Source organism: Sorex fumeus, unplaced genomic scaffold (assembly GCF_029834395.1).
Source record: "Sorex fumeus unplaced genomic scaffold, SorFum_2.1 ptg000083l, whole genome shotgun sequence".
NCBI classification, from domain to species: Eukaryota; Metazoa; Chordata; class Mammalia; order Eulipotyphla; family Soricidae; genus Sorex; species Sorex fumeus.
The window spans coordinates 10,387,566-10,403,379 of record NW_026606140.1 but is presented as its reverse complement, the minus strand read 5'-3'; the positions used below and the strand labels follow the sequence as shown (position 1 = coordinate 10,403,379).

Here is a 15,814-nt window from a genome sequence, read left to right as displayed (position 1 = left end):
CACGCACCTGAGGCCACGGAGCCTGCAGGGCTCTCACCTCTGGATGATGGACTTGTCGTACAACTCCCCGGCAGGGGTCTGCATGATGGCAAACTCCTCGCGAGTCACCTGGCACAGTGCAGGGTTCTGCACGGAGGCGGTGACGGTGCTGATGAGCTGAGGGAGGACCCGGTCTGGGGACAGGATGGAAAGGGAGCCCATGGCGTTCATAGAAGACTGCCAGACAAACACGGACAGTCAGTGGGGCCCTGGACAGGGTCCCCGTGGCCGCAGCACGCAGAGGAGGGCCAACCCGGGGACCTGGCCGCCCCAAGCTCCCTCCCGTGCTCAATTCAGTTTGCATGTCCCGTGCCGGGCCTCCCAAGGGTACGCTCCAGCCCACCGTCACCTGTCGCGCTGAACTTCCCACTCCCCTGGAGAGCCAGGCCAGAGGCAGGCCCGGTGCGATCACCTGGTTCAGGGGACTCTGTGTGGTGATGCGGGGGATGATCTGGTCCAGGTGCCTGGTGATGAAGGCCTCGGTATCGATCTTCATCCTGCTGAGCAGTGCCGGCCAGAGCCCAGACTGCAGTGCCACTGTGGGACGGTGGGGAGGAGGGTCAGCGCAGGCTCCAGCCAGGGCTGCCCCCTGCCGGCAGAGCCCAGAGCCCCCGAAACGCACCTAAGGATGGGTGGTGGGAGAGGAGGAGCAGCTCCTGGGCCAGCTGCTCCGTGCTGCTGGCGTCCCCTGCCAGCCCCGGCACCCCGGAGATAATGCACAGGGCCTCCTGCAGCACCCGGGGTGGCACGTGGGCCTTGCCTGCCTCGCTCACCTCCCCAGCGTCGGCCACCAGAGCATCCAAGGGCAGCACCTGCACAGAGGCCACAGGTGACGAGCCGGCACGCGGGCCCAGCTGCCCCGTCCAGCCGTTCTCTGGGCTCCCTGCGAGAACGGACACCGAGGCCACTGTCCGCACTGGCGGGAGAGGGTGAGAGGAGCCAGAAAGAGCAGATATCCGTGACTCTGGGGCTGTGGGAAGGTGGCCCCAGAAGCTGGTCCAGGAGACGCAGTGGAGGGCAGAGTCTGACAGTGGGCCTGAGCCCCCCAGCGGGAAGGAGGGAAGCAGTGATGCGCTCGAAGAGCACTGGAACAGGAGTCAGACCCCTTTGGGGTCTGACCCACCCACTGGCTGCCAGACCTGGAGCAAGTCATTGCAGCTCCTGGAAGGCTGACGCTGAAATAAGGGTGTCAAGCTTTCATTTAAAGACACTGAAAAAGCAAAGCAGGGAACGGACAGACACGCATTCGAGGACATGAGGAGCTTTCACATGGGCTCGGGCAGCATTTGTGCGCCCCTCCTTTGTTCAAGGTGGCTTTCATTGGGTTTCTCCAACCTGCCCCCTTGGGAGGCTTCTTCTTCCTAGGTAAAAGTCCATTGCTAAGGAGGTAACCAGGGAGGTTGGGAGTGGTGATGGTCTTCTTTGGGCTGAATCACTAAAGCAAATCAGACTAAGGGGGAGGTCCGAGGGTATTCGAGGCATTATGCCCATTCCTCAAGGGTAGAAAGCTCAGGCTGTATTGCTAAAGGCATAAAACTGACCCCAGCACTACACGGTTCCCCTCCGGCCCCGCCACGATGATCCCTGGGCACGGAGCAATGAGCAAGCCCTGAGCACCGCCAGGTGTGCTGCTGCCCCCACCCCCAAAAAAGATGAAGGGGGTCAGAAGAGAAATCCTATGCAAAGGGTGGTAGTAGGGGGCAAGGGAGGAGAACTCTGCATGCAGGAGCATGGGATCAATCCCCAGCAACTCGTGGCCCCTGACCACACCAGGGGCTGGGGCTCGCCAGAGTACAAAGGCTGAGGTGCTTGCCTAGCACACAGCCGTAGCCACAATCTTGGCTCGAACCCTGACACTGCATGTGGCCCTCCACACACTGGTGGCCGGGCACAGCAGGGCACTCTGGGCTCACAGTCTGAGTGCGTGAGAAGAGCCCAGAAGTGGGCCAGCAGCAGCCGGGCGGGCCAAGGGTTAGGAAGGACCCTCACCTTGTGGGAACTGAGAACAGTCTTCAGCTCCTCCAGGAGTCCATGCGCCAGCTTGAAGCCCCCCAAGGAGGACAGCAGCTTCCGAGTGGTCTGCTGTGCCTGCCTGCGCACGTGCCAGGGACGACTCAGGAGCACGGCCACCAGAGCCCGGTGATACTGCCTGTGAGCGCAGGGACGGGCTGTGGTTCAGGAGGGCCGGGGCAGGGCCCCCCTCCCACACGACCCCACTCCTGCCAGGGATGCCCCCCGCCTAGCCCAGGGGCGTGGGGAAGGAAGGCTCACGTACTGAACTCTGCTGCCCGTGAGTCTCTGCTGGTGGTCAAGGAAAAGCCTCTCTGTCAGCTGCAGCACCGTGCACAGGGCTAGGGGAGGAACGGCAGAGGCCTTTTCACACAGAGCACACGGCCGGGGAGAAGAGGATGGAACTGAAACGCTCAAGTGGAGGGGACAGCCACTCGGTGTGAAGTGGCAGCTCATGTGAACAGCCTTCATGAGGCACACGTGGAGTTTGGAATAAGGGAAAGAACGTTTCTTTTGGAACGATGAATACTATGGGGCCAAAGAGGTAGCTCAGTGACAAAAGATGTTTTATATGGACGAGGCCCAGGTACCATCCCTGGCATAAGGGAAAAAGAATGACTGTGCGACTCTAAAAAGACTCAGGGGCTCAGGAGAGAGGCCATAGGGCAGGGGAGCTGCCCGACATGCCCAAGGCCCTAAAGGCCATTCCTGGCCCCGTGTGTCCACACTCCCCGACCCGAACACCACAGCAACTCGTGTGTGGCCCAGACGACCTCCAGCACCTCTGGACTCAAGCAGCACAGTGTGGCCAGGCCCACCCACCAGACGAGGAGGCCCAAGTGCCACTGCAGGTGGCCCTTAGGTCCCAGAGCATTGTTGGGAAGGCGCACAAATAAGTTATTTAAGTTTATTTTAAAAGAGATTGGAGCGATAGCACAGCGGTAAGGCATCTGCCTTGCGCGCAGCCGGCCCGGCCAACTCAGGTTCGATTCTTCCGCCCCTCTCGGAGAGCCCGGCAAGCTACCAAGAGTATCTTACCCGCACAGCAAAGCCTGGCAAGCTACCCATGACGCATTCAATACGCCAAACACAAGCCTCACAATGGAGACGTTACTGGGCCCGCTCAAGCAAATTGATGAACAACGGGAGGACAGTGCTACAGTGCTTAAAAAAGATTAATATTAAACACTTGGTATACACTGATACAAAGGATTTCCAAATCTATAAAGCATAGGACAGAGAACAGGCATGCTGCCGACTGTATGAAAAGGGAGAACTAGGTAAAGGCACAGAATGGTATGAAAGGAAAATATCAAAGCTAAACAAAGTTGATAAGGTGGGTTATCCAGGAGCTGGAGCGATAGTACTGTGGTTAAGGTGCCTGCCTTGGGCACAGGAGACCCGGGTTCAATCCCTGGCACCCCAGAATGTCCCCAAACCCTGCCAAGAGTGATACCTGAGCACAGAGTCAGGAATAAGTTCTGAGCACCACTGGGTGGCCCAAAATCAACAACAACAACAAAAAGAACTTGATAATCCATACTCAGAAAACAGTGGCCAAAGGTCAAATCAGAGGTACAATTTTCAGTGAAGACCCTCAGACATTTTTTAATGATGATAATTATATTTCCTGTACAAAAACAACAATTAAAAAAAAACACCAGGCAGTGACAAGCAGTTGTAGCTCATTAGGAAGATGCTGTGATCGGAGTCGAGAGACTTTAAATCACCAATTAGCAGCAGACAACCCAACGGGAACCCAGAATCCTAAATCCACATTTAAAGTAACATCCGCTGTGCGGCTGCAAGGCTAGAGCAGTGGTTCAGCAGCTCCCAGAGGGGGAGTGGAGTCGGCCACGCCCACCAGCGGCTCAGCTGCCTCTTACTACCCAGGCGGCAATTACCAATCAGCTATAATTACCTCTACCATCACAGCAGCTCTTGAGAGACTCTCCCCCTCCCTCCCGCCCCCCCCCCGCCCCCGCCTCCAGAACAACGCCTCCACTCCCACAGCACGCGTCTCTAGCCTGCACCCTGCACAGACCCTGCCCGACTCAAGAGAACTGAGGGGGCTGCGACTCACCGTCCTCGGAAGCCAGGAGCAGGAATTTCTCAGAAGTGAAAATCTGCTTTTTCTCATCCACAACCAGCTGCCAGAAATTGCTCAGTTTGGCCTCTGCAAGAGACAAGCGGCCTCTAACAGCTGCACCCTCCAGCCGGAGGCCGCGGGCAGACAGGGTCCTTCCAGTGCCCTCATCCACACCTTCGGGGACTCTCGGCTGCCTCCAGGAGCTGCCTCCCTTCTGGGTCTCCCCCTGCTCCAGGCATCCAGCTCATCCCTACCCCCCAAGCTTTCCTCTCTGCAGTGAGGTGGAACTCACACCTGCTACAAAATCCTTCCCAGCCTGCAGGGCGCTGGTTCAAACACCCCCTCCTTCAGTCTTTCCTGACACCCAGCCCTGTAACTGAAAACAAACCCCTCCTTCGGAACTGCACCGACCAACAGCTGCCTAAAACGAGCTATTCCTGCATCTCCTTTCTCCCTCTGAAAGCTGGGTGAAATCTGTTGAGGCAAACACCTCTGCACCCCGAGGCAGCCCAGTGCTTTGGCATAGAAACAGTTGGCACACAGGAAGACAAGAAAGAGCTCACATCTTTGATGTCCACACAGCAGAGAAGGAGGTGGGCTAAGGCCAACACGGAATACTATGTAGCCAGTAGGAACCAGGAAGTCTTTTGTTAAAGGGATCTGGAGTCTTTCCCAAGTGTTTCCTCGTCACACCCACCACAGGACAAGACACTGCACACAGTGCTCAGTCTACAACGTACCGATGCACTCAAGACAGGGAACTGCTGCTGAGCTGGAGCGATAGCACAGCGGGCAGGGCGTTTGGAATCGGTTTCGATTCCCAGCATCCCATAGGGTCCCCCGAGCACTGCCAGGAGTAATTCCTGAGTGCATGAGCCCAAGAGCAGTCCCTGTGCATTGCCGGGTGTGACCCAAAAAGGAAACTGCCGCTAATACTGTCCAGAGAAGGGAACACAATGGCTGGATGGCAGGCCAGCTGAGGGGAAGCTTTTCACATCTTCCCCTTTCGGAGCTGATGGATTTTAACCCCCTGCAGCAGCATGAGGACCAGGGGAGGACACAGGTCCTGGCTGCGTCCCCACTGCAGTGGAAGGTGGTTGATTCCTGCGGGTCACAGCCCAGGTGCAGCCCCGCAGCGAGCAAGAGCAAGCTAACCCTGTGAAATCCCGAAGCCCCTGCCCAAAGACACTCCAGCAGGTCCTGGTCCGTGGCCTCGTGGGCGGTTCCGGGTCCTTACCGGCTTGGGAGTCAGCCACAGAAAGCTTGGAGAGCAGCAGGGCTGCCGCGACCCCCTCTGTGACGACGGGCACCTGAGTGCTCTGAGCAGCTGCCTTCTCCACGGTCTGAATGAGCAAGGGCAGTAAGTCCAGGGCCTGCAAGAGTGTGTCACCTGTGGAGAGAAGAGCAGCACCTCACAAAGCATCCGGATCTCCAGGGCTGACAAGATTACTTGTGTGACGGAGGAGCAAGTCGCCCCGGTCAGTCAGACCCGTTACTTACTATAAGACCTTAGAGAAGCGAAACCAGAATCTGGGACTTTACTACAGCTAGAACTAGAAGGATCCTCACTAACCTGAGTGCGGCTATTCATCGGATCAGTAAGAAAATACACGGAGAAAGGTCTGGTGCGTTGCCCAAGGCCAGCTATCAGCCGGGGAAGGGAGTCAGGGCCAAGCTAAAATCGACCCACCAATTGCCAGGTGAAGCTCTTCCTCCATACCAGATGGCCTTTAGAACCAAAATTCCAAAATCAGAACCCATCTGTTCACCTATGAATTGATTCACTTGGAAAAAAGGGGGAGGCCCTTGAGAGAAAGCCTAAGAGGTTGACACACCGCTTTGCTTCTGCAGAAAGTCTGGATTTGATTCATGGCTATGCACCGTTCCCGAGAACCACCAGGCGCGAGCACTGAGCCAGAAATCGACCGAGTGCCACCAGACATGGCCCTAAACACAAACCTGGTAGAATTATAGCCAAATCCTGATTTCATGATTTCTCTGGGGTCAAGTCAAGACTATATGTTATGCTGGGGATTGAACTGGAGTCAGCGGCATGAAAAGCAAGTGCCAGAACCCTTCTACAATCAATCTCTCTAGCCCTAAAGGCACGTTTTCTTTTTCATTTGTTTTCTTTTTGGGGCCACACGCAGTGGTGCTCGGGGCTTACTCCTGGAAGTGCTCAGGGGACCCAATGGGGTGCCAGGGATTGACCAGGATCAGATGCATGAAAGGCACTATACTACTGCTCCAGCCCAAAACGTAGGATTTCTTAAGTACTAAACTGATGTTAGACAAATCACAATGCTATCAGTATTTCTTTTAGATTATGTAATAGCTTTTTAGCCAAGAAGTTCATTTGAAAGCGTTATTTTATCCTGTGTCTATTTTGATTTTGGGGTCCCACCCAGAAGTGCTGGACACTGCATCATATTGGCCACATGCAAGGCAAGCGCCTTACCTCTGTACCATTCTTCGGTCTCTCTCTAGTGTTTACTTTAAAAAGCATTAAGCAGAAATAGCTCAAACTGAAGAGCTAGTCTCAATCATGTCTGCTATCTTAAGAACTCAGCCATCTAAAAGCCATCTGATTGCAGCAAAAATGCAAACTTGAGTGAGTACAGGCACTGTACAGAAAGACGCCTTCGCTCTAGAGGCAGGTCTGGAATCTCCTAGATGTTTCTTTAAACACAGTTAAGTTTGAGCCACTTTTTTAAAATATCTACTCAGGGGCAGATATCAACAAGAAAGGCTCCCCTTGGGGACTGAGTGCCTCCAGGCCTCTGGAACTCCCCGGCTCGGCCCAAGAAGGAGGTGGCTGCCTGCCAAAGGCCACATGCCATCAGCTGGCAGCACTGCAGTGCGCACAGCAGGGGATTTTAAAATAGGTCTCATTTTAGGGCCATATGAAGTCGGACCTTCAGAATCTGCCGGGGAGAGAGCAGGCCACTTGCCTTACACATGGCTGCTGACCCGGATTTGATCCCCGGCATCCCATATGGTCCCCTCAGCACCGCCAGGAGTGATTCCTGAGTACAGAGCCAGGAGGAACCCCTAACTATTGTTCCCCCCACAAAAAAGGGGGGAAAAAAAACAAACAAGATAGAATCTGTCCCATCAGGACCTTTTCTCCATGATTTCTAACACCGCCTGGTTCTGGTTCTGGGTTCTGTAGAAGGCGGCTCTGTCCCTTGGGGCCCAATGGGAGGAGATGACAGTCTGAGTGGTTCCGACTGAGCCCTAAGGCGCCTCAGGATGGCTCAACCTCATGCGCCCAGAGGCTCAGGAGAAACCTACACTCAAGAACTGAGCCAGGGGGCTGGAGCAATAGCACAGCGGGAGAGCGTTTGCCTTGCACGTGGCCGACCCGGGTTCAATTCCCAGCATCCCATATGGTCCCCTGAGCACCGCCAGGGGGTAATTCCTGAGCGCAGAGCCAGGAGTAGCCCCTGTGCATCGCCAGGTGTGACCCAAAAAGCAAAAAAAAAAAAGAACTGAGCCAGAAGGGAGAACCTGAAGTGGTGATGAGGCCCCTAAGACACGGTGATGGGGCGGGGGGCTCACCTCGGAAGCAGGCCAGCATGCACTGCAGGTAGGCGTGCCTGACGGCAGAGGTGGAGGTCTTAAGGCTGAAGGCTTTCTTGAACCACTCCGTGAGCTTCTTGGGCACGTCTGTGGTGAAGCGGTTACACCAGAGAGCCAGAACGGAGACGGCGTGCACCAAGGTGCCTTCGTGAACTGGGTGAGAGGCAGAAGCACTGTCAGTGAATTGCTTCCCACCGCGCCACACCACCACTAGGCATGCGCACACACACACACACACACACACACACACACACGCACGAGCGGGAGGTTGAGGGGGAGGGGAGCCTTCAGAAGGGGCTCAGCACAGGCTGTGGAAACCGGCCTCCAGGACGGGCCCAGGCTGCCAAGGACACAACAGCGTCCAGTTACCTTCCTGCTGGAGGAACGGGATGAACAGCTCCGCCACGGTCCCATTCAGAGCCTGGCTGGATGGCCCAGACACCACGTGATGACTGACACTCCCGACCCCTGGAAGGCACAGACACTGGCTCAGCCCTTGTCGGATCAGGGCACAGCGTCCCCCGCAGCTGCCCCTCTCCTCTGCGGCTGCGGTTCCTGAGCCCCCTGCAGCTCCCCAGCCAACAACCTGCCTTTCCCAGAAACCCGCAGAAACCACAGAAACCCTGGGAGCCACGCCAGGGGGCCCAGACTGGCCAAGGAGTCACAGTCCAGGCTCTGCAGTGGGGGGCCCGGGTTCCATCCCTGGGACCGCAAAGAGCGACCCCCCAGGGACTCCTCCCCACCGAAAGAGCCAAAGAACTCGCTGACTCGATGGTTCCAGTAAACCTCATCTCCCCCCACCTGTGGAGAAGCATATACCTGAGAGGACGCTCATCTTCTGGGCCACGATCGTCAGCTTTCCCTCTGAGCCTGAGAGGAGACAGCAGGATCCAAAGTCACATCACCGCACTGCCCAAGGCGGCAAACAACACAGACATGTGTGTGCCAGCAAAACACGATTCATCAGGGCCAGATCGACCGTACAGTGGGTGAGGTGTTGGCCTTGCATGGGGCTGACCCGGACTCGATCCCTGGCCCATATGGGCCCCAGAGCTCTGTCACGAGTGATCCCTGAGTGCACCACCAGAAGTAAGCCCTGAGCAGTGCCAGGTCTGGCCTATAACAGAACAACAACAAAATACAGAGTTTCTGGGGCCAGGGAGGCAGTCTTTGCACACTGAAGCCCCAGGTTCGATCCCCAATACCACATGCTCCCTCAGCACCACCAGAACCACCCCCAGGCAGAGTGAGCCGGGAGAAGCTGCACCAACACTGTGTTGTCAGGTGCAACCCCAAGGCAAACAAAACAGTTTTCAGAAGTAGTCTTTCTGCTGTGAAGCAGTGTCTAAATTAACATTCGTAAGTGCTTCTTCCCCCAGCTATAAAAGTAGTCACGTCCTTACTGAAAAGCTGAGTCAGGAGAAAACATGAAGAAAAGCATTTAGAAATCACCCATGTTTCTATCTCCCAAAGACAATGTTTCCACATACACTAATTCTTTAAAAAGAAGAATTTATTACACAGCTTTTTGGGTCACACCTGGCGATGCTCAGGAATTACCCCTGGTGGTGCTCGAGAGGCCACATGGGATGCCGGGGTCGGTCGTGCGCCAGGCAAACGCCCTCCCTGCTGTCCTATCGCTGCAGCCCCTCCACAGAGACTTCAAAAAGGAGGACACCGAGGTCCCCTCCCTCAGTGCCCGGCGCGAGCTTTTGGTGATCCCCCACGCCCCTTCCACGACCCCATTCCCAGGGAAGGCCGGGGACGCACCTCGGAACCCTGAGCTAGGAAGACCTGCTCACCTCCAAGGATAGCGAACAGGTGTCTGGTCAGCGCCTCGATGGCCGAAGGGTCGCTGCACTGGCGGGCCAGGTTGCGCAGCGCCAGCACAGCCTCATCCATCAGGCGGGAGCTGTTGGACTTCAGCTGACCTGCAGGCAGGGCAGTCACACGCCGCACGCACACACAGACACACGCAGAGGTGTGTTCAGAGGCTACCCACACGCAGGGCCCTTGCGCCCAACTTCGTCTCCACCAGGCTCCCAAATCCAGACCCTGGTCTGATTGCAGGTGATCTTGGGATAGAAGCTACGCAAACCAAGCCCCGGCCCCGCCCACTTCTCTACACTCATCAGGACAAAACGTGACCAAACCCCAAGAGCCCTTTGCGAGGCGGGGAGCGGGTCAGGATACTCACTAGCCAGGCCTTTCACAATGTCCAGCGCATACTGGCTGAGATCCAGAGTCACCGACGCCAGGAGGCTGGAGATAGCTAGAGGACAGAGAGCACTGACCAGGGCCGTCTCGGGTACAATGCCCACATCTGCCCTCCGCCCGGCAGGCATCACTGCTCAGCCACAGAGAAGGGGACCCCTGCCTCTCTCTGGTCGCACCCCTGCCCCCGATCGCTGCATCCTCCCCATCCCGATCAGCAGGAAGTGCTCTGCCAGTACTCCGTCCACACTGTGCTCCACAAGGGTGGCAGAGACTCAAGCCCACACTCTCTGGGAGCTGATGCCCTACTCCCACACCACGTTCCGACTGGCCAGACAGAAACGAGGCCCCTAACCTGCACGGCCTGCAGAAGGCTCTCACGACCTGGAAACTGTGGGCAGTCTTCTAAGAAGATGCTTTTGTGCATGCCTGACCAGGAGGACGCAGGGCCTTCAGTGTAATCTCACAAGGATGCCTCATCTCTGCCTCTCCCCCACCCAGCAAGGGACATGGTGAACACGTCCCTTGCTAACCCCTGTTCCCCACTGCCACAGACTGAGGATGCAGTCTCTCAGGAGCTGGTCTCTCTGCCACTGTCCTGTTCCGGCAGTGACCTACTTTCGATGACGTTCTCGGGACTCCGCAGTAAGGACTTCTGGATGGTGGGGAGTATCAGGTCCTTAAACTCCGCGTGAGACATGTAGCGCAGCAGGGGCGCACAGCTATCCTGCAAGACCAGAGGGATCAGGGGCCGGACAGAGGCACAGGGACAGAGTGTGAGCCGTGCGCGTGGCCAACCCTGCTTCAACCCCTGGCACCCACTGCGAGGAGTGATCCCTGAGCACAGAGTCAGGAGTCAAGTAATGAACACCACCAAGACACACACACACACACACCCGCCGGGGAGCAGTTGGGGGAGATAGAGAGAGATAATCAGGGAGTAAGGCGGCTACTGAGAACAGTGGTGCAGCCCAGAACTCAGAAGGGGACTCGGCTTGTCCAGGCAAGGGCGGCCCTGCGGTCACTCACCAGTAGGTACTTCTGGGGCTTCACTTTGCTCATCAGGATGTTCTTCACGTAGAACTCCAGCAGGGCCGCCTGGAGAACAGAGAGACCTGGTTAGGGCCCGAAAATCTGGCTACCTGGTCACTGGAGATACAAATCAGTAGCCCACAAGTCAGGTGTCAGACACCGAGCTTCCACTGAGCGCACCACACGCCCCGTTCCTCGGACGCCCAGAGGCCCTCGTGCTACCGAGCCGCAGTGCCTCACCTCTGCTCTGACCCCACTCAGCCGCTCCTGCTGGAGCTCTTCGCACCCCAAACTTTGCCCTTCCTCACCTCCTACCCTTCGAGTGAGTCCCTTCCTTAAGGAAGCGCTCCTGCCCCTTGACCTGCGACAGCGTCCCTCACCGAGCCCCTTTCCACAGCGAAGTCCTTTTCGGAGTCAATCTAAGGCCAGAGACGCCTCCTGGGGCAGGGATCACTGCTCCCGAATGGGTTGCTGTGTCCCCCAGGCCTGGCGTGCCATGGAGCAGCTGCTCACAGCCGTGGGAGAATAAAACCACTGCATGAAGGGGCCAAGCATCAGCCTGGGAACTGCCTGAAACCGCCCCAAGCCAGAGATGGAGGGAACATTTTGCACCTGCTGGAAACTCATGCTCCACAGCAAGGTCTCAGGGCCACCGGGCCAAAAGGCAGGCCCCTCCTCCCCTCCCAGGGGCACACTCGCCTTGTGCTGGCCGACCACGTCCATCTCCTTGTGGTCCGTGCAGAACTGCACCAGCAGCCCGAGCATGCCCACGTAGTTCTGGTTGGGCTCGAGGCTGAGAATGGCTGACAAGTACTGCTCCACCAGGCCCGGGTTCTGCAGGGCGAGGGGAGAGCCAGCATGATCAAGCAGCAGAGGCTCTGCCACGGAGCCCACCGCCCCACCCCCCACCGTGGTCGCCTCTTGTCACCTCTTTCCACAGCTTGGTGAGCTTCTTCACAGCGCCATTCACAGCATGCTTGTGGGAGCCGCCCAGCACCTCCAGCACGAGCAGGCACTGCACCTCGACCTGCAGGGCGGGGAGAGGCCGTGGTCAGCCACGATAGGGCCCTCGGTTTCTGCCCAAGCCTCGCAGCAGGCCTGCCAGGCCCGAATCTCCCTGATATGATTCCCGCCACATCTCCTTCCGTTATACCCCCACGCTGGGTTAGAGGAATTACCTCTGTTCACCAAAGCATTAAAAAAAAATCTTTGTTGGGGAGCTGGAGAGATAGTCCAGCAGGGAGGGCACTTGTCTTGCACATGGCCGACCCAGGTTCGATCCCCAGCACCACACCTGGTCCCTTGAGCCCCACCGAGAGTGAGCCCTGAGTGCAGAGCTCAGCCGGCTGTGGTCCCCAATCAAAAACATAAAAAGGAACACAAGAGGAACAAAAGAGACAAAGTCCCTGCTTTCAAACATCTTACAGACTAGAGGGAATATGTTGGGGCCAGAGAGTACAGTGGGCAGGGCATCTGCCTTACACATGGCAGATCCAGTATGTTCAAGCCCCAGCACATCATATGGTCCCCCAAGCACTGCCAGGAGTGTGGCTCGAAACACACACACACACACACACACACACACACACACACACACACGTATCCCCAGCACAATGCCATGCAGAAAAAAGAAGACGCAGGTATTCGGCTTCAGACACTGTTATCTGCCTCAACTTTTCCTTCATTAAGTCCATAAATACTCAACGAACACTAAGAACAGGTGCCATGCTAGGAACTGTGGCTACCCAAACAAAGACCCGACTGGGCAAACCCACACCCCACGAACTTCTAAATTTGTTCTTAAAGTTCGTTGATATTCAGAACAAACATACTGCTGCTTCCTTCCCCTCTCACTGCGAACCTTCCCCTCTTGCTACAAACCTTCCCCTCCCGCCCCTCCCGCTGCAAACCTTCCCATCTCACATGTATCCTAAGAGAGCAAGTTCCTCTGTGGGTGTCCCACTTCAGCCCCGGCTCCTAGAACGTCGCAACTGAGACCCTCAACAGAAACCTGGGAATCCAAGTAACTGCTCGGCAATGCTGAACACCTGCCCTGGCTAGCAGAAGGTTGTGGATTCAATTCCCGATGCCACCAAACGTGCGAAGCGCAATCCTGGCACACTTCTCTGGCTCGCCGCACCGCCGGGTCCCCTGGGCCCAGCCCCCCATCTGACACAGAGCAGCTCGAAGATGCCCCATCACCAGCCAGACGTCACCGTGCTGTGTCCATGCACCCGAAGAGCCCGTGGCACAGAGAAACAACTCACACACGCTTAACGATGGGCAGGAAGCTGGCCATCGTGACTCCACAGACCCAGAGAACCTACCAGTTTGTTCCAGACGTCTCCCTGCCGCTTGGCTCTGGAGGGAAAGACGACGCGCACCAGGAGGCAGGTCCAGGACAGGGCCAGCAGGGCCGCCGAACCGCTGCTCTTACTGGGGGCAGAGGAGGGCGGGTGAGGGAGCAGCAAGGCCCAGTCTGCGCGCCCCAGGCCCCTCCGGGCCCACTGAATCCACACCCCATCCGTGCGAAGCAAGACGAGGAGACGGGCCTCGCCAGTCAAACAATCACCAACAAGATGCTCCCCGGGGGCACACTTGGTCTCCTCTCAAAATGGGTTTTATTTCTGAGGCTTTCCCAGCCCCATGCCCGAGCCGGCCACCTGGGTCCCTCTCTCCACCTCAAGCGCATGGACAGACAGACAGATGGCACCCTCAGAGGGGCCGAGGGGGGGGGGGGGCACAGCTCACTCCTTCCCGCCACGGTGCCCCTGCGGCGGCCTCGCCACGTACCTGGGCACGCCCGCTTTGGAGCCAACGCCGGAAGACTGCAGAGACTGCAGAAGGTTCTTCGCCGTGGCTTCCGGCTGTGCCTCGGCCAGCTGCTGGATGGCAGCCTGCAGGGCCCTGCGGGAGGCCGCATCCCTAGGGAAGCAGGAAGCACGAGGTGAGCAGACACACGGACTTGTGGCCAGGACGAGGCTGCTGAGACCACGGGCTGGGCAGCACAGAAGAATCGGACTGCTCAGGCCCACAATGGGTCACAGATGACGAGACGAGGACACATTAGGTGAGTCTACCTCTCCCAGCACCCAGGAAGTGGCGTACGAGGTAGATGAGTCAATTAAGGACAACATCTAGATTTATGGATGTTAACCATAAATAAGCAAGTGTTCTTGCTTATCTGTGCGTGTATAGTGCGAACACGTTTTCTTAGGGAACAGGAGAGGGAAGGGGGAAGAGAGTCCCTTATGCACCCCAAGATGCCATGCAGGTGATTCCAGATGCTCTTACACGCCAGACCCAGCAGTCCTGAGCGGTCCTGACACTCCCTAACAGCCCGAGGAGGTAGGTGAGAGCATCCCCATTCTGCACAAGGACACAGAGCTACAGAAAGGCCAAGAAACCTGCCCGGGGAGCCAAAGAGATAGTACAGGGGTCACACCACTTGCCTTGCATGCCAGTGACCCTAGTTCAAGCCCCGGAAGAGCAAAGGGTCCCCACGATGCTCAAGGGTCACTAGTGAGCACAGGATCAAGAGAAGACCCTCAGCACCATGAAGTGTTGCCCAAAAACCCCAGTAAAGAAAAGACCAAAAGAAGAAAGAAAGAAAGAACAAAGAAAAAGAAGCCTGCCCAGATCTAGACCCAGACAGTCTGGCTCCCAAACCTGGGATCGCCCCTCACCCCTCGGCACCTGCATCCACGCACGAAGGGCTGGGCCCTGTTCCGGGCTCACCTGTAGCGATGCAGAGTCAAGCAGAATAACTTGCAGAGCCCTTTCACCGCTCCCTCGGGCAGATCTGAAACCAAGAATTCCACAGAGATGAGTCGATGAAACAATTTCCTGAGCATCTGCCTGGGTCAGGCACTTGGACTGACACCGGACACTCTGCCCACCAGACACTCCGCATGACAATGAGTTCCCAAGAGGACAAAACAAGGACAAAACGCCAGGAAAACACCTGGAGAGGACACTTGTTAAGGGAATGCATGAAGACCGAACAAGTGGCCTCAGGATACAGCACGCTGCGAAGTGGCCGTGGGAGGGGCTGAGGCCATGCCGGCGAGGGGTAGGGGCTGAGAGCCCCGCAGACGACTTGGCGAGCAGTTCGCGAACGAGCTGCGCACTGTGCTGGTGTCTACTCTGATGAACCAGGTATCCCCAGGAGGGGAAGGGTGTCTGTCCCTCTGCCTTTTCCCCCTGGTGGCGGTGGCATGGTGGCTGCAATCTTTCAGACCCCAATGAACTAAGGTATGAGACTGCAATGACAAAGCACGTGGGACCTCATGGTATGGGGGGTGGAACTGGCCCTTCTTCCCACCCTGACGAGGCCCCGAGTTCCCTCCTCCAGAGGCTCACAAACTAATCTCAGAACCCAACAGCTTTTGGCAGTAATCCCTCCCGACTTATTACTAGAATATCAGCAAAATCATATACTCTTCATCTATTCTTCATAACATCATATACTCTTTATAACCAGCAATAGAAAACAAATTATCTAATGATGCCTTTTTGGCAGGTCTGATTGTTGGGGAGAATTCCAAATAATAATGGTGGGTCTTTTGTTAGAGTATTGAATGTGATCGATGTAGAGAGAGGGTAAAGTGGAAATCAGCCACAAAGGCAGGGGGAGGGTGGGAAGGGGGTATACTGGGGCTCTTGGTGGTGGAAAATGTGCACTGGTGAAAGGATGGGTGTTTGATCATTGTATGACCGACCGACACAAACTGAAAGCCTTTGTGACTGTTCTCACGGTGATTCGATAAATAAAAAAATTTTAAATAAATAAATAAAAATAATGAACTGTATGAAAACATTGGACGAGGGGCCAGTGATGGAGCCAGG

The 15,814-nt window shown here is 56.5% G+C and overlaps 1 protein-coding gene across 1 annotated transcript in view; it reads right to left on the bottom strand.

Annotated features, from left to right (window-relative positions):
- Nucleotides 1-15,814, bottom strand: part of GCN1 (GCN1 activator of EIF2AK4) — a 54,811-nt gene that overhangs the window by 31,622 nt on the left and 7,375 nt on the right. The window contains exons 3-21 of the mRNA XM_056131005.1: nt 14,705-14,768; nt 13,760-13,891; nt 13,294-13,402; nt 11,895-11,993; nt 11,666-11,800; nt 10,964-11,032; nt 10,553-10,661; nt 9,918-9,992; nt 9,523-9,651; nt 8,540-8,590; nt 8,090-8,188; nt 7,700-7,873; nt 5,376-5,528; nt 4,133-4,225; nt 2,315-2,390; nt 2,029-2,188; nt 662-851; nt 452-576; nt 38-216 (exon numbers count right to left, since the gene is read on the bottom strand). Coding sequence (XP_055986980.1) covers nt 38-216; nt 452-576; nt 662-851; nt 2,029-2,188; nt 2,315-2,390; nt 4,133-4,225; nt 5,376-5,528; nt 7,700-7,873; nt 8,090-8,188; nt 8,540-8,590; nt 9,523-9,651; nt 9,918-9,992; nt 10,553-10,661; nt 10,964-11,032; nt 11,666-11,800; nt 11,895-11,993; nt 13,294-13,402; nt 13,760-13,891; nt 14,705-14,768 — 2,221 coding nt within the window. The remainder of the gene's footprint in view (nt 1-37; nt 217-451; nt 577-661; nt 852-2,028; nt 2,189-2,314; nt 2,391-4,132; nt 4,226-5,375; nt 5,529-7,699; nt 7,874-8,089; nt 8,189-8,539; nt 8,591-9,522; nt 9,652-9,917; nt 9,993-10,552; nt 10,662-10,963; nt 11,033-11,665; nt 11,801-11,894; nt 11,994-13,293; nt 13,403-13,759; nt 13,892-14,704; nt 14,769-15,814) is intronic.